The sequence below is a fragment of the Prunus avium genome, chromosome 8, assembly GCF_965620075.1.
Source record: "Prunus avium chromosome 8, drPruAviu1.hap1.1, whole genome shotgun sequence".
Taxonomy (NCBI): Eukaryota; Viridiplantae; Streptophyta; class Magnoliopsida; order Rosales; family Rosaceae; genus Prunus; species Prunus avium.
The window spans coordinates 39,556,333-39,573,680 of NC_142291.1; the positions used below are offsets into that span (position 1 = coordinate 39,556,333).

General features: G+C 37.4%; 3 protein-coding genes and 2 non-coding genes across 5 annotated transcripts; 1 reads left to right on the top strand and 4 right to left on the bottom strand.

The window, feature by feature from the left end:
• Positions 1 to 358: 358 nt before the first annotated feature.
• LOC110761837 (Cation efflux family protein) lies at positions 359 to 4,929 on the top strand. The gene is made up of 12 exons (XM_021964417.2): positions 359 to 875; positions 1,178 to 1,247; positions 1,385 to 1,482; positions 1,675 to 1,832; positions 2,088 to 2,203; positions 2,461 to 2,557; positions 3,161 to 3,245; positions 3,474 to 3,536; positions 3,653 to 3,758; positions 4,015 to 4,154; positions 4,366 to 4,457; positions 4,552 to 4,929. The coding sequence occupies exons 1-12, from the start codon at positions 501 to 503 to the stop codon at positions 4,670 to 4,672; spliced, it is 1,521 nt and encodes a 506-aa protein (XP_021820109.1). The 5' UTR covers positions 359 to 500; the 3' UTR covers positions 4,673 to 4,929.
• Positions 4,930 to 5,500: 571 nt separating this feature from the next.
• Positions 5,501 to 5,575, bottom strand: LOC148292721 (small nucleolar RNA Z155). Its single transcript, XR_015827265.1, has one exon. It is a non-coding gene; the product is annotated as a small nucleolar RNA Z155 (small nucleolar RNA).
• Positions 5,576 to 5,628: 53 nt separating this feature from the next.
• LOC148292722 (small nucleolar RNA R41) lies at positions 5,629 to 5,722 on the bottom strand. The gene has a single exon (XR_015827256.1). It is a non-coding gene; the product is annotated as a small nucleolar RNA R41 (small nucleolar RNA).
• A 383-nt stretch (positions 5,723 to 6,105) lies between these two features.
• LOC110761859 (zinc finger protein GAI-ASSOCIATED FACTOR 1-like) lies at positions 6,106 to 9,173 on the bottom strand. The gene is made up of 3 exons (XM_021964443.2): positions 8,706 to 9,173; positions 7,978 to 8,374; positions 6,106 to 7,649 (listed from the first exon to the last, which is right to left on the bottom strand). The coding sequence occupies exons 1-3, from the start codon at positions 8,929 to 8,931 to the stop codon at positions 6,458 to 6,460; spliced, it is 1,815 nt and encodes a 604-aa protein (XP_021820135.2). The 5' UTR covers positions 8,932 to 9,173; the 3' UTR covers positions 6,106 to 6,457.
• Positions 9,174 to 11,824: 2,651 nt separating this feature from the next.
• LOC110761795 (uncharacterized) lies at positions 11,825 to 16,597 on the bottom strand. The gene is made up of 3 exons (XM_021964358.2): positions 16,420 to 16,597; positions 14,497 to 15,255; positions 11,825 to 14,043 (listed from the first exon to the last, which is right to left on the bottom strand). Exons 2-3 carry the CDS (start codon positions 15,226 to 15,228, stop codon positions 12,307 to 12,309), a joined length of 2,469 nt encoding a protein of 822 aa, XP_021820050.1. The 5' UTR covers positions 15,229 to 15,255; positions 16,420 to 16,597; the 3' UTR covers positions 11,825 to 12,306.
• Positions 16,598 to 17,348: the final 751 nt, after the last annotated feature.

Consider the following 17,348-nt stretch of genomic DNA (forward strand, 5'->3'; position numbering starts at 1 on the left):
ATTGGCTAATTTCTGGGTAGAAAATCTCAACAAAAATAAAAAAGTGATTAAGAAATAGACTTGTATTGGCTTAAGAATTAAATAATTAGAATGTTCATAAAAAGCAACTAAACAATAGAATAAAGCCGTTCGGCCCAAAGAAAAAAGATGTTGGATGTCTTCCCATGGGCTTGGGCTTCACTCATTTCTGTTTGGTTCGCTTGAAGAGTTTCAGGGAAACGGCCCAATCTCAGCTAAAACAGTGTTGGTAGTCATAGGCCCAGGTCTAGGCCAACTTTCGAGTATGGGCCTGATCCATTAAGCCCAAGAGCATATAGTATCGGTGCGGTAAAGCAAATTCCATAAATAAAAAAAATAAAAAAGGTAAAACCACAGTAGGTAGCTCATGGCTTCACCTTCAAGTTCCAGGCTTCTAGCTCAAGCTCCGTCAAGTATCAGGAAATTAGAACAAAATGAATTTTAAGGTTTGATCGACGGATTTTCTCTTTGGAATTTCAAGTATGGGATTCAGATTTTACAATCTCAATTCCCTCCATAAAAGGCTTGCTTTGCACATACACAAGCACAAGCATCCTCCTCATCCTAATCGCACAGTAGCCCAAGAATTTCTCACTTCCCATCTCCAAGGCCCTTCTTTCGTTCCCTCTCAAAATCCCATTTACTCAATCCCCAGAAGATGGCACTTAGGTCATTCGCACCACCACCATGATGATGAGCACCGGCACCAGCACCGTGGCTCTGGCGAAGAGGGCGAGAAGATCTTCAGGCTGGGATTGGCGGCTGATATTGGACTGGCTACTGGCAAAGCTTTGACTGGTTACTTAACTGGAAGCACTGCCATCATCGCTGATGCAGCCCATTCAGTCTCCGACGTGGTAATTTCTGTTATTTTGCTCTCTTCTTGCTTCCCCATGTTGGTTTTTCATTTATTATTTTCTAGTTTTGGGTGAATTATATGTTATTATTGTTGTTTTTTATGCATCTAGGAGCTGAATTGTGCTAGATTGCCCATATTACTGATTTTTTTCGTTTTTGTATCTTGTACTTCAATATCTGTTATCCTGTAGAATTTTGGGCTCAAGCATAATTTGATGTATGTAAGATATTTCTTTATCTTATATCAACTCTATTTTAAGATTATCATGCATACTTTGTTCGTTTTCTGCTTTTATTGTAGGTTCTTAGCAGCATCGCTTTATGGTCATTCACAGCTGCAAAGGCTCCCAAAGACAAAGAACACCCATATGGTCACTCTTGATTTGTACCTACACGCTACTCCATTGATCTCACATTATGGATATACACCCTTTCTTTTGTAGTTCATTGTCGTCTGTATGTGCTGGGTTCATATACAACTGTTTTCTTGTTTCACTTGTTTTTCCAGGACATGGTAAATTTGAGACTCTTGGAGCACTTGGAATCTCTTGTATGCTGTTGGCAACTGCTGGTGGCATTGCTTGGCATGCTTTGGATCTTTTGCTAGTAAGTGTTACTTTCTCCCTCTACCTCATTAAAGAATGGTACTCATATGTAGTTACTTTGCGGTTTCCAAATGGATTTCAAGATTGATAGTCTATTGACAATTTGATACTTCGTGGTGAATTTGTCTCTTGATACTGGATCAGATTCTTGTTTTTGTATTTGTCCTTAGAAACCATTGTCTTCCATGTGCAGGGATTGTTTTCAGCGGATCCTGCTATAGTTAGTCAGTCATTGACTGATCATGTGCATAATCACCATCATCATCATCGTGGACATCACCATGGAGTTGACATGGAGCACCCTGCTTTAGCTTTGAGCATGACTGTTTTCTCGATATTTGTTAAAGAAGGGTACCAAAGTTTATAAAATCTTAATTTTTCAAGAGTTGTCTCCTATTCCATGTCACTGAAAAGCAGATTGAATTTCCTTATCTGAACCACATAGCTATCTAGGTCATTGAATCATTGGTCCTTGTTGCTTATGTGTAAACCATCTCAACTGCATGTTTATTTCAGACTTTATCCGTGCTGTTCTCTCTCTCTCTCTCTCTCTCCCCAAAACACCACCCACAAACAAACTAATGTGTCTTCCCTTTTTACTTCCAGACTTTATTGGATCACAAAACGGGCAGGAGAAAGGCAAGGTAGTGGACTGATGAAAGCAAATGCATGGCATCATCGTGCAGATGCCGTTTCATCAGTAGTTGCTCTCATTGGAGTTGGTGAGACAATTTGGTTCTTCCTACAGATAATTTCTATTTCTATTTTTCTAAAATACTGAGTTAAATTTTAAATAATCAGCTCAATTCAAGATACTGCATCCAAACACAGGGATGTCTTAAGGCCACATAGTTACTGACCAAAATAGTTTTATGTAAAAATAAACCTAAGCGTATGCATTTTTCATTTTCTTACGTTAACTACTATCATTCAGTCCCGTGATTCTCAACTGAGCATGGTTCATTCTTTTTTATTTTAGGAGGTTCAATCCTAGGAGTGAAATTTCTAGATCCACTTGCTGGACTGCTTGTCTCAGGCATGATCCTAAAAGCGGGACTTGAAACTGGGCATCAGAGGTCTGATTTTTGTTGTCCACTTTATCTGCACCTTTGTATCACTCTTGCTTCTTAGACTTCCATTGGAGGTCGTGTGAATGTTTAAGCTATAGCAACTTGCAAGTGTCGATTGGCAATATGAATGCAGTTGTAAGATATTTTAAACATCTCTGTGATCCACATCCATACTTTCATTTTGTTTTTTCATTAATTTTTTGTTTAGAGATTCTGCTGGTTTCCTGATTGGGTGAGGCCTTTAAGGCTATGTATAGTCTCCTCAACTGAATAAAACCTACTTATAGCAATCATATCTCACCAAGCCTTTTGGTAGTATAGATGGCGTCTGTAGTCTTTAAACTTTATGTTCAATTGTGATGCAGCAAAATCATAAGACTAGTGTGAAGGAATAGGGGAGCATGAATGCCCATTTAATGACTTTGTGCTAATGATCTTACAGTAGTACAATGTTTCTGTCAATCTTCCAACTTTGACACTTCTATGTGTCCCAGGATGGTCTTTAGTTTAATGCAAGCTTGTTATATGTTTATTTGTGTGCATGTCTGTTAATTTTTCATCTCGCTATCTGATGTGTATGTGTGTTTTTGGATGGTGGACCCAATTTAGTGTCTTGGAACTGGTGGATGCGGCAATCCCAGCAAAGCATTTGGATCCTATTAAACAGACAATTGTACAAGTTGAGGGTGTGAAGGTATCTAGTGTAAAATTCTTATAATGTGTTCATGAAATTATTGGTCTGCTTATCTGATCTTTGAAGTCCCCCTTGTTATTTTCCTTCATGTATTTAAGCTTTCAAGCAGTGCTTCTGTAGAGGGTGCCATCAATATTGGCTTATGGATGCTCTTACGTTTAATAGTATTAGCTAAGATCTTACGTTCTGTTTTGTCCTGTTTCAAATTATCTTTCAAATTGTGTGCAGGGATGTCATCGCTTGAGGGGAAGGAGGGCTGGTTCAACTCTATACCTTGATGTACATATTGAGGTTGATTTTCCTGTTCTGCACTTTCTCCTGCTTGCCTGGAAATTCTCTATGGGGTTGACAAATATTGTGCAATGTTTCTCCTATAAGGCGTTTTATTCGTTAATTTTACTTGGCAGGTTGATCCATTCTGTAGTGTTAGTGCTGCACATGACATTGGAGAAAATGTTCGTTATCAGATTCACAAATCCCATCCTGAAGTCTCTGAGGTTTTCATACACATAGGTAGGCACAGTTTCACTGGCGAATTTCTGAAATTGGGCTAGACAAACTCTAATAATTTTTATCCAATTTTTTCTTATATAAACATTCAGCATTTTCCTACATAGAAAAAAATGGATAAAAAACACTCAGCATTTTCCTTCCATATATTAGTTCACTTATGTTGGATAAAATGATTTTGGTTTCTCACTATATCGTTTTTTATTCTCATTTTCTTCACTCCACATAATTCTCATCACCTGCTCTAACTTCTTTGTAGATCCTTCAATTCAACAAATTTGCCCCAGTGTAGATCAGCAAGAAATTCTCAAGGGAATTGCATGCCAGAAATTTTCTCCTGGTGAGGATAAGGACATTGAGGCAGCTGTTTCTCGAATCATCACATCTAAGTATGCAGAGGTGAGTCTCGTCTCCTTATCAAGTTGGAAATGGAAGTTAATCTTAACTTGTGTTTTTGCATTATGTTGTGAATAGAATTTAGATTAAGAGGGGATAAACTTAAAATTCATAGCTCAGTTATTTCGACACCAAATATGTTTTTCTTCTGAAGTGCACATTCTTGAGCCTTTTTATATACTATTGCAAGTGAAAATGACGTTGTGTGTTTCAGAAAATGGTTGTTGAGCGCATAACGCATCACTTGTTGCGGGGCAAGATGTTACTCCAAATTGAGGTTTCCATGCCTGCGGACATCCTGATTCGGTAAAAACTTGTATAACAACTTGGTGATTTTGATGCTGTTTGTCTAGTTACGTTCCACAACGGCCTTTAAGTAATGTTTTTCTTTTCTTTCCAGAGATGCAGTGGAGCTGGCAAAAGAAGCTGAGGAAGAAATTTTGAAGGCGGCGACCAATCTAATTCATGTTAGCATTCAGCTACGTCTGGGAAGTCCAATTCCACAATTGAACCATGACTAAAACAGGGCAGATAGAAAAGAAGGCTTCGTGAGAAATACCATTTCCAATGGCAATAATAAGATCTTATTATTGTTTTAGGTTCTTAATGATTTTGCATATATTACAATAGAGAATAATAGATTAACCCCATGGCAGACAGGGGAGAAGAAATGATAGGATACATTAACATTTGCTTTGTTGTTAATGTAATCTTTTAATGTCATTGACATCGAAGAAAGTTATCAACCCTGACATTCGTTTCTGTAATTTTGTTCCCAGTTATCATTTCGAGCAGACGACCTGCCATAAATTTGGAAGAAACTCATCTAGTCTTGTATTCCAGTACATCATAATAATAGGAATTAAGGGTTAAGAATATAACGGTAGGATAACAGGTAATGATGGGCATCCATATTAATCTTTGGTGTTTAGTAACTTAATGTTTTAATATTTGACGCCCACTCGTCTTAAGGGAGAACGGGAGGGAGGGAAGGAGAGAGAAGGCGGTGACGGCTAAGAGGAGAGAGAGACAGCGTGAGGTACTTTAAAGTCAAGAAAAAGAACTTCAAAACAAAAAGGAACGCGATCCGCCCAGGCCGATTTTTCGAGCACTGCTAAAGCGCATGTGTTAACACATTATTTAGAGAGCAAAATCCCAGATTTTAGGACCACAAATTTGGTGTACATATTATTTAGAAAGAAATAAAACTCCAATCGGCTATAGATTTTGGATTGAAATCTGATCCTGCTCCAATCCAAAGTTCAAACGCGAACAATTAGGCTGATACGAAAAATAATAATTGGGTTTCAAAAGTAAAAAGACCCGGAGGAAAAAAATAATAGAGAAACCATTGATCAGATAATTGTAGTCTGTTATTTTAAGTCGACACTATAAATTCCGAAAAACATATCATCACGTCAATGGTTCTCCTCAAACAGAAAATAAAAACGAAGAAAATATAAAAGAAAAAAAAGAGTGAAGGCTCAGAAGGATCCATTGGTAAATTTTGTAATCATAAGGGAATATCTTCCCTCAGAAAATAGGTAGTTTATCAACATCACAGCCTCCAACCCTTGTTTCTTCTATTCTATGCAAAATCAACTAACCAAAACAAAAACCCTATTGAATTTGTTCAAAGGATGAAGAGAGAGAGCGAGAAAACGAGACGAAAAGACAGAGATGGTTGTGAGAGAGGGAGGCTTTGAGCTCTCAATATATAGGGAAGCGATCTGAATTAGGGTTTGAGATTGAGAGGGTTTTGCCGTCTATTCATTCTTGGAATTACGAAATTATCCTTACAGCTAAAGCCCAATAGGGCCCATTGGGCATCTGTGGAACATGGATGTTAACCAAGCTGGAAATTTAAATGGGCTTGCTAATATTCAAAATCCAATAACAAAGTAAGACAAGTTTTCAATGTTGTTGACACAACACATAACATTGATGTAAAAATTGAACATTCATTCTTGATTATGAAAATAAAAATACATTTTAAGGTTTTGCAAGCTGACTTAAAACAAATACAATGCACCCAAGAGTTTTTTTTGGGTATCTATCTCATTGGGTCATAAAAACTCAGTACATAAAAAAGATGACTTGGGTTGACAGAAAAAAGGCCCAGATTTGACTATGCCCTAAAGAATTTCCAAGACCCCATCATCACAATACAATAAAATGAAATGATAATCAGGCCCCAAATCTCAAACTCTCTCACAGTCTAAGCAAATGCAAAACAAGACCTACTTCTTCTTCTTCTTCAAATGATGAGGAAGTTATAAGTATCATAACATGCATGTACTTTTTTGTCAAACATCCCAAATCTGTTTTTCCATAGCTGAATCTCCATGCGAGCGCTGTTGCTGAAAAGGGTTCATGATTGCTGCTGGTAATCTGTGCTGGCTCATTGCCTCCAAGTCCAACCTTTGTTGCTGGTGGTGGTGTTCATGCAGATTTGGTGGCCTTGACCCTCCAATCCCTAGCAGATCAAGTGTTGTGGACGGTCCCATCGCGCCCCGTTCCATTGCGTTGATTCGAATTCCATGTATCGAATTAGGACTAGAACTATTATTGGCAGCACTAATCTCATGATGATGATGGGGATCACCACCAATCCCCATGAAGACTTGGCTAAAGAGACCCATGTCAGTCATTGTAGAGCTTGCAGCTGAGTTGGTATGATGATCAAAAAGCTGAGACATTTCTTGTGGGCCGCCCTTCTGCATGAGCTGGTTGGCGAATCCTCCAACAACCATGTTGTGTGAATTATGTGGTTGATGATGATCAGGCGGCTGTTGCTGTTGGAACTGATGATGATGATCATCATATGATGATGGCGGTCTAATATTATTATTATTATTATTGTTATTATTATTAATGGAAATAGGATTAACAGAGAGCTGATCAGGGCCTGCCATGCTACTAACAAAGCTCTTCTGCATCATGGGGGAGTTGATGGTAGAGTTGCTTGCAGTGGCACCCATTTGAGCTGCTTTTTGAAGTAAGGCAGTGGCAGACATTTGAGCTGCCCCAGTAATGTTACTTTGGGTGCTCCCCCCATTTTTGGTTTCTTGATGGTGAAGGTAATTGAACCCAGATGAGCTGTTGTTGTTGTTGTTGTTGGAGCTCAGCTGAAGGCTAGAGGCCGAGGCTGATGAAACGCTTCTTGGCCCGCCAAAGAGTGAACCTGAGGTGCTTGAAAACATGCCTGGCCCCCCACCACCACCACCTGCCATTATGTTCATGTTCATCGACTTGAATGGCATTGGCACAAGATCGTCAGGGAAGGATTTATTGAGTGAGTTTTTATTCGAAATATCGTAATTGAGGACGTCGGATCCTCCTCCCATGGATGAGTTGGTGTTCATGGCCATTGATGATATGAGCTGGTCATGAGGGAGAGGCATTTGGGTCTGTGAGCTCATGAGGCCGTGGTTGACTTTGTTGTTTTCTTCTGCCAATGCGTCGCAGAAGGCTCTGTGGGTGATAAAGCTATCTCTCCTGCACAAACACAATCATGATATTCAAGTGTTGCCTTTATTTCCTTTGTTCATATATATACTTAATTAGATTGGTGGGAAGAGAGAGATCATTTGAGAAAGGTCCCAGAAAGGGATATCGATGCATGTAAATATATTTCAATTGGGGTCGGACATTTCTTTCCTAACTTAATATATATATATCTTTGAAGTGTACTCCAGAAATGAACTTGCAAGGTGATCCCAATATAATCTCATATGTTCATGCACATGCAATATTTATTTTATATATAGGTCCAAACGTGAATGAAAGAATTAATTAAATCAAGGTTTTGAGTTAATTGAAGTACCTGGAAAAGATGGTTCCACAGTCACATTTGTATTCTCGAGTGCCACAAGTCTTCTGATGAGCCTTCCAATCCGACTGCACTGCATATTTCTTGGAGCACTTGTCACATTTCCATTTTTTCTCTCCATGTTTGCGGCTGAAGTGCTTTTTAATGCCGGTGAGATCTCCCAACGCCCGAGCCGGGTTGTGGTGGACGCAAGTCGGCTCGGGGCATATATAAACCCTTTTTCTAACCTCAGTAGTGGTTCTCTGCCTGAGCTTCCATGGAAGATTGTGGCCTCTTCTGTGCAGCTGAAGGTTCTGGTCCCTCTGAAACCCTTTGTTACAGATCTCACACACAAATCTGTTGGTTGCCATCAGCGTTGTTGGCGATAGAGCAATAACTTCCGCACTTGGATCTGATCATACACAATAATTAAATTAGCATATATATATATATATATATATATATTATATATAATATATGTATGTAACCTGGTGTGCAACAAAAGGTGAAATCAAGCAAACAGTTCATTTCATGTAATCTCAAAGCAATAATTAAAAAGTTTTGATTCTTTTACAAGATAACTCAATTTAGAAAACATTTGTTTTTTTAGTTATTTTGAAGTGAATCAAATAGCCATCTTCACATGCAAAATTAGACTTCATAACAATAATAACTGCCAATAAAAATTAAAGAAATATACTTGATATTATTACTACTCAAGTAATTGATTGAAAATTATTTGCCTGGAGTTCCTGGAAGGTTTCTCTTCTTCTTAAGTGGAGGCTGCTGCTGCTGATGCTGCTGTTGAGTGACAGAACCATTGCTGTTGCTCTGGGCACCAGAAGCGCCTCCGGAGCCAGAGGCTTGCAAGTGGTTTTGCTGCTGGTTTTCTTGATGAACTTCTAGCTCCCCAGTATTGTTCCCTGAAGAGAAGCTGCCTTCTTCAACATCGCCTGTAATATTTGACATATCTTGACAGACAAAAAGGATTTGAGATAATTATACAATTATAATTAGCTTGTCCTTTCTACACCTCTTCAGAATTTTTCTATGTTGCTTATAATTAGCTTGTTACTAGAGAAAGCTAAAGGGAGGGGCTTGTTTTTGGTGAAGAGAAGAAATTCAGGAATTTGCTTTTGGTGGAGGAAGACAAAACCAGGGAACTCAGCTCCTTCATTTCTGGTGAGAGGATGAGAGAAGCAACTATTTTTGCAATTAGACTTAACCTTGGAACCTGGTCTTCTTTGGCCTTATATAATTATATATACTGCTCACAAGAAAACATTATTGCAAACTTAAGTTAATTACCAAATGCCCTTCACTTTTTGGGTAAATACAACCATGGCCTTGCTAGCTTGTATTCCATTCTTCTTCTTTTTTCTTTTCTTTTTGGGTAAGGTAACTATGTGACCAATTAATGAATCACTATTTGATCCTTATAATTTATTATAGTTAATTATTTTTAGTGTACTCACTTTCTTGTTTAATGATCTAGGTATGCTCACTTCTATAACTTTTTCTTTTTCTTTTTTAAGCATGCAAATTATCAAGGCCCGGGCACATTGAGACCTATATTTATAAACAAAAAGATAAAGAATTGAAAGAAGAAAAAAAATAAGTAGATTGTTTTATAAATAAAAATCTAGAAGCTTAGTTAAACTTGGCACACAAAGGGTGGGTTTGGGATTTAAATATGAGGATGCACTGAAATTAACATGGGTTTTAATATTTCGTTTTTCCTCTAAAGTCTAGACGATATGTCCTAATCAAACTTACTTACCCAAAGGCCATTTTCTGTAGCTTTAGGTTCTAAATATAGTATTAGTTTAGATGGGAAGAAATATAGCTATTCAAACAAAGGATGGATTTCTTAAGTTCAAAGCATCGCTAACTGCATGATGTCAACAGGGTCTAGTCCAATGAATAACTTGCAGTGGTCTCAGGTACATCATAATAATATTTATGAGAAAAAAAAGAAAAAAAGAAAAAAAAGAATGAGCTGCATTCTTTTCCAAACAAATTTCAACTTTTATTTCTGTGTCTATCGTGCTTTCATAACAGACCTTACTGACTAGATGCCCTTGTATTTTACCATGCATCCTACCTGTTAAAATCAATTAGTTTAATTCAAACCCAAGTCAGTAATTACTAGTTGAGAGCTGCCGAACCCTTTTTGTCTTATTTCTTCCAAACGATCGAAGGGAACCAAACAAGTCCATTTATGTTTTTTATTTAAAAAAGAATTAATGACATAATAGATGTTGCTGCTTTGTTTTCTAGGTCAAGTTCAATATCAATGAATAAGGACATTATCAACAATCTTGAAGAAGAGCACTAGGCCAAATTATATTCATTCCCGTTCCGCTAAGCTATACTTAATTAACACTAATCATCTTTGTAGAGGTGACGTCTGACTTGTTAATAATGTTCGATTTACGGAATATGTACAAGTATTAATTAATTTTCTACCAATAAATAAACTATTAATCTCTCAACAATCTTGATGTGATAAATAGTGTTGGGTATTTGCTAAGCTATGTGAAAATTTTAGTTGAAGTCTAAAAGAAAGAAAGAATTCATGTGGGCATGCAGTTTATCCTCAGAAGCTTAATGGGAAAAAACAAGCAGCAGCTGGGCTATAAAATGGAAAACAACAAGGAGACAGAACCAAGAATATCAAACATGTAAATATTCAGTCAATAATTATTTTTTATATGTAAAGGGTTTGGCATCCAAGATTCTCTTTCTTGATCACAAATCATCTATCATTTCAAATGGGACCAAAAGAGATTGCTTAGTAATCATCGAGGAAGATCGATGCAATTGATGAAGCTAACATCAACACAACAATGTAAGGACAATAGCATCCAAACATCACACGCATTCTTCCATGTTTTCCTTGATTATATTATAATTAAAACCGAATTTAGGGCGACCGAAGCAGCATTTTGATGTTAATTATAATTAAGTTTTTCATAATACTAAGAGACTAGTGATTCATGAGTTGCTAATTGACATGAGCAAAGGAGCCCCATGGATAAAACCAACACAAGAGACGGTCAAGGCATATTAATTTATGAATTAATATTATTTGTATCATGGAAAACGATGTCTGAATAAACAAAATACAAAAGGGTTATCTTATTGGGAGGGGTTGATATGGACATGTTAGGGAGGAGGATATTTTAGAATTGTAGTCAACCATCAAAGCTTCAACTTCGTCAATTGAATTTCCAATCAGTGTTTGTCTTGGTATTACATTTAAGTAGGGCACTGCTGTCAAAGTTTTTTCCTCATTTGCGTGATTATTCGGCAACTAGTGCTTTGCAGTTTGGCCCCAGAACTATAAACTAATCCTTCCTTCATTACAATTTACTATTTAGAGACCCCTTGATTTTACAGGGCTGTTTGTTTGACAAGTCAAATGAGCTACTGTACTGTGGGCCCAGCCCATCTTGATGAAAATAAATGTTGCTAGAAAACTTGAAGTTCGAAAGCCGAAATGTAGAATTCTGTAGTCATTGGATCAAATTGATTAGTTTGATCCAACGGTTAAGAGATAAGACCTCATCTAAAGGCCTTATCACTATAGAATGACTCGAGTCGAAAGTCACCTCCAAGGCCTAGCTAGCTGCATGAGTCTTGAGGTTTTGGTTTCTTATTGATAAAGGAGAAATGAACTTGACACATCTTCTAATGTTGGAAAGAGAAGAATCGTTATGTTAAGAATTTACTTGGTTTCTTGTGATAGAATTTGAGAAAACAAGAGATTCTCATTCTCTGTGATGTAGGATTCAGACTGACATACAATAGAATGACATATCATCATAATTTGGTCAACATCATTTCATGTTCAAGTTTCTACAGAGGTAGAAAGCTGGATGATGAGTTTATATGCAGATGAAGACAGAATAACAATTACTTTGTTCATGGAGTTTATGTCATTATTTCAGGTAAGCCCTCAAGAATCAGTGAGAGAAGTATAGGCCAATATAGATTAAAAATTAAAAAGATGAAGGCAGAGAGAAGGAAGCATGCAACAAAATATGGCCTTGCTTGCCTCATCTCAGTCACCTGTACTGTATATCAGTATATACCATGAAGCTACTAAAGCTTCAGAAACTTGAGCTAAACCAGACCATTCAAACACACTCTTGAGTTCCAGTCAAGCCAATTTCTGCAGGTCAACATACCAATTTGCTCCTGCCAAGTGAAAAGAAGTGCATTTGATTCTCCACATTGGACATATGGCCTGCAACTAATTGGACGTTCTTTAATATGATCAGTGCATTTCTTCTTGCATCAAACCTGAGGCACACCAACCGCGTTTGCATTGTCACTTTGCTACAAACTCTTAACCCGTTTTTCTCCCCTATCCTGGTGTTCATCATAAACTGAACTAACACTAGTGTTTCCCCGATCTATTTGCAACCTTGATATTGACTTATTTTGTAGAGTCTCACCCTTTCTCTTCCTCTTTGTCCTACAGAAATCAAGTTCAAGAGCTTCCCATGCTCTTGTGGTCAATGGTCGGTTCCTTGTACTCTGCCTCTGGCTCTTAATAGTAGGTTGTTGCTGCTCCATACTCTCCCCAACTTCAGGAAGCTTCAGTGGCTCAGGCTGCTCGCTTGTTTCAGATAGAGATGATGACTTGTTTTCACTTGAATTGTCATTATTTTGCATCATGCACTTGATCAACGGTTCATCAGTTCCTAAATCTGGTGAAACAGGAGGAAAGTTCAAGTCAATCAATGTCCACGGTTGAGATTTTTCAGGAGACCCTTCTCTATCGAGGCAATTCATAGTGACACTGCCTTCATTGCTTCCACTTGGACTGCCCTTTCCCAGAGAACTAGCTGTTGAAAAATGTTGTGGATCCACTTGATATTCCATAACCTCACATGCATTTGGCAAGTTTGATTGGGGATGAGACTCATCTTGAATTGGCTTCCTATCCACAGAGATAGTTTCACCACTGCTGCAGCTTGACTCTCCATGCTTACAATCAGTCAAATCCTTCTGTCTCATTATAGGGGCCAAATATTTTAAGCGGCCCGACGTCAGTTTCCGGCTGAATTTATCCTTCACTATCTTGCTTGGACACTTATCATTAAGCAGACTTGTACTTTGGCTTTCATGATTAAGCAGACTTGTAATTTGACTTTCATGATTTTCCACTGCTACCAAAGCAGGATCTGGGGTGTTAGGCATTCCAGTATTCACATTACTAGTTACGCAATATGAGGAGTTAACAAATGCTTCCCTGTCAATCATATCCTCTTCTGGGTTTGAGGTATTAGTTTCTTCTGCATAATCTTCAAACTCTTTAGATGTATCTTGTTCATTTTCACTAGAAAGATTATAAAGGGTGCTTAGACTTGCAGTTTGAACATGCAAACTCCTCAGTTCTCTTACCTTTGGTTTTTCTGCTACAAGAAGCATACTGGTATCCACAATTGTAAACTTCCTTAGATCTCTACTGCCATTTACGCTGCGTGGAAGGAGGTAATGGTGGTGTTGCTTATTTGGCAAATCATTTGGACCCTGACTTTTTGGCAGATCCCACCTGTCTTTCCTATCTTCACTTTCACTGCCTTTAGGTGGTTCATTATCAAGCTCAAGAATACCTGAGTTAGATGCCACATTTTTCAAGACATCACTGACAGAGTCAAAGTACTGATTGCCTTTCACAAGACTCCTTGAAAACTTCTCGATACCAGGTACCAGAAACACCAAAGACAGCTTAGGCTGTTCAGAGTGCCATCCTCTTGCTAAAAGACGGGGCCACACAGCTTCCCAGAAAAGATCATTCATTCTAGCTTTACTTAACCGAAAATTTCCTGTTAGAAATTTGATGATCTCTGAAGCTGTGAGGGAGGAACAAGCTTTGCCAATCGGTACTTCAGGACGAAAAGAAATTACATGATTGTTCTTTATTGGCTCCAAAGCAGTGCCAGTAAGGTCTTGCTTCCCTTTTCCAATACCTACTGCTTCTAAAAGCATGTGGATGCCAACAGTATCCTTTATCTTGAATATATATTCTTCAAATGAAATCTTTCCCGCTACAAAATATCTTGAACTCTGCACAAGAGATCGAAACTTATTAAGTTATCAGGACATGGCATATTTTTCCATTACCAAATTTGTAAATCTAGCTTCAAACCACAGTAAAAGCAATATCCGGGTGAGCTTGTGAATTCAGAATGTCAGAAAATGAAAATACTTGAACAATAAAAAGAAATGGTTACCCAGTATTGACTATCAAAATCCCAAATAGCCAAATCTAGTTTCTAAAAACAGATTCCCTTTGCAATAAAAAAGATAAAACCCCCGCTTTCCTTCGCTTATTAACACATCTTAGTCCTGTATACATTTGATCAGTACCACTTTGAAAGTTGTACTGCTGATTTGCACTGGTTGAGGAGGATAACACAAGAACATGATATTCAAGAAACCATTAGAAGTATGCATGTCTGCAAACAAAATTATTCATGATAAGATGACAGGTTGTATAGAACAAAATTGGAAATCTACCTCCATCAACATATCTTGGCATTCCTTTGACACATGAGGAATCAATCGTGATACCAGTTCCTTCTGCCTCAATCCTGTAAATATCTTCTTCCCATGTATACGGCGTCTACTTTTTAACTTCCGACATTCTGACCATCTGCGATATCCGTCAGAAGTATAAAAAGTTCCATAGTAATAAGACAGTATATCCCCCATCTCCTTACTTCCAATAAATCTCTTCACAAGCCTAAGATTCTTCCCAAAGATATATAGACAAAGGAGAAAACTATCTTCCTCAAGTTTGCTCCAAGATTTCATATTTGATTCCAGAGGTAAAACCAAGCCCCTTCCAACAGTAGGTGCAAGGTTTGAAAATTCTTCCATGTTTTTTGCATCTTCCAAAACAGGATTTAGATGTTTAACTTTAAGTTCTGAATTGTCATTGTTTAAGGTAATCCTGCCCTGTTCAAGACCCCCAGACTCTAGTTTTCCATTGCACTTTTTAACTTCACAATTTCTCCATGGGATAGGTAAACCCAGTGAAAAATAATTTGACAGATCAAGCTGGGCTTTGGAATCAGCAGGCTTATTTGTAATCTTCAGATAATCAAAATGAGCAATTAGGGGTGGAATCTCTGCCTGATATTCATTTCCAATTCGAGGAAGCACCTGTGGATCCTCAAAATGATTAACTGGACTAGACGAACGTGGAGACACTACTTGCTCAACATATTCATCTTCAACACTCTCCATATGGTCATCCAATTGATTAGGACCTATCTGCCAAAACAGGAGAATTTGAACTCAGACATTAGGATGACCATTAACTTGAGCTCTTACATCACCATCAAGGGGAAGTTTTCATAATTTTAAGAGGAAAGGAAAGGTAAACAGATTCAGTTTTCTAGTATGTCGTGACCTTTATGATCACTATGCATCTCTGGATGACTTGACAACAAGAACTATTCCCTTGAACATCATTAGGTTAATGCCACATTCAGTTTCTTTCAATAAAAATTGAGCCTTTACTGAAAGACTAAACAAAGCATTTTGATTGTCATCTGTTTTAACTTGGTTTTTATTGTATGGTTCTCAATTCTCATAAAAGTAAGAAGACAGATGCTTCAGCTGTCAGTTTAATTGTCGCTGATCTCAAACCATACAAGCATATACGTGTGTTTGAGTGTACCATAAGTGAAATATATGCAAGATCTACTGAAACAGAATCAAAAAAATTTGCAGTTGGTGTCAAATAGCTATCTGAGTGCATAATTAAAATGCATTGTTCACCACAAATTAACTAATAAATCAACAGTAAATACTGTAATATGAATGTGTTTTTTAAACAACCAGAAAAAGCATTAGACAAATACAGAAAAATAAGAACAAAAAATCAAAGAAACCCAAGTAAATATTATCAACCACATTATCTATAGCATAATTACAACAGTACATTAAATAATAAATCAACCAAATATAGCACGTACTCATTGTTAAGTAGTAATTCAAAACAGAAAATGGAAAAATGAACTCGTCAAGATCGACAAACAGAAACATACAAACAGATACACATGAGATATGCATAAAGAAGAAAAAGCAAAGCATGCAAAGATGGTTGGAAAGAGAACATGTGCGCAGCGCAGCTAAACTAAAACCTCCATGACCATGGAGGAAGTTGACGTTAAAACCCACGTGGGAAAAAAAAAAAAAGAACCTGGGTGGGTAAATGGGTCTTTTGCATTATTAACCTCGATTGTCAACTTTTATTATAGAGAAAATCAAAGGAAACAAGAATATTAAAGAAAAAAGATAGAGACTAAATAAATAAATATAATAGAAGAAGATGGATATGATGGACAGAGAGGCTCAGGCTAGAGAGAGAGAGAGAGAGAGAGAGAGAGAGAAAGACAAAAAGCATTCTAAAGAGAAGAGAAGAGATTTTACCTTTGTACAAGACTCGAGAGAGTTGAGCTTTCATGGATGTGGAAGTTGGGTTCTCGAGGAGAGAGGGAGGCACAGAAAGAAAGAAAGGAAGGAGAAGAAGAAGGCCAAGAGAGAAAAATAAGAAAATAGCAAAAATAAGAAAGAATGAAAAAGCTGAGAAATTTTTTCGATGTAGAGAGAGAGGTTTTGGTTTGATTTATGAGAGTGAGACCACACGCGGTCGCCGGTCATGTGGGTGACTATACGTAGATTGATTTACGAAAATACCCATAATCGGGTTGGTCTTGTTGGCAACTTACTATACGTAGATTGATTTACGAAAATACCCATAATCGTGTTCTGTCTGCTTGGGTTGGTCTTGTTGGCAACTTACTTTCATGGCATCTTTACAAATTCCTATCAAAATAAGGAGTTGAATTCCAATGATATTTATGCGTCTACTTCACATGAAAGAATGAAAATGTGTGTAGAACCCACACCAAATTGGGAATTCAACTCCTAATTTTGGAGGAATTGGACCCTTGGATATGAGGTGGTATTCTAATTCCTGAAGAACTAACACTTTAGGAATCTATCTATTTTATTCATTATTTCCTCACACATTTTTAAAATTCTTAATTTTTCATGTATTTCAACTCAACTACGAGGACATTTTAGTAATCAATTTGGTTTCAATTCCGATTCATGAAAATTTATAGGTTTTTTTTTGTCAATGTAATTCTATTAAAAAAGAAATTGAAAAAAATTACAAAAGGTGGAGAACCACAAGCTAAAGAAAAACCTAACACTAGCAAAACAAACGAACAACCAAAGGGCCAAACAGTAAAGTACATAACAGACAAAATGAAGGCAAAAAAACAAAAGCCCAAACTGAATAAACAGAAAACCCTAGGTATGAGCATAAACCACAGCTGAGCCACCCAGAGACC

Coding starts and splice junctions, on each gene's coding strand:
- LOC110761837 (XM_021964417.2), top strand. CDS start 501: ATGGGATTCAGATTTTACAATCTCAATTCCCTCCATAAAAGGCTTGCT. Junction 3,246..3,473: donor TACAAGTTGAGGGTGTGAAG/GTATCTAGTGTA, acceptor AATTGTGTGCAG/GGATGTCATCGCTTGAGGGG. Junction 3,759..4,014: donor TGAGGTTTTCATACACATAG/GTAGGCACAGTT, acceptor ACTTCTTTGTAG/ATCCTTCAATTCAACAAATT.
- LOC110761859 (XM_021964443.2), bottom strand. CDS start 8,931: ATGTCAAATATTACAGGCGATGTTGAAGAAGGCAGCTTCTCTTCAGGG. Junction 8,375..8,705: donor AAACCTTCCAGGAACTCCAG/GCAAATAATTTT, acceptor GTGTATGATCAG/ATCCAAGTGCGGAAGTTATT. Junction 7,650..7,977: donor TGTGGAACCATCTTTTCCAG/GTACTTCAATTA, acceptor GTGTTTGTGCAG/GAGAGATAGCTTTATCACCC.
- LOC110761795 (XM_021964358.2), bottom strand. CDS start 15,228: ATGGAGAGTGTTGAAGATGAATATGTTGAGCAAGTAGTGTCTCCACGT. Junction 14,044..14,496: donor GCCAAGATATGTTGATGGAG/GTAGATTTCCAA, acceptor TCTCTTGTGCAG/AGTTCAAGATATTTTGTAGC.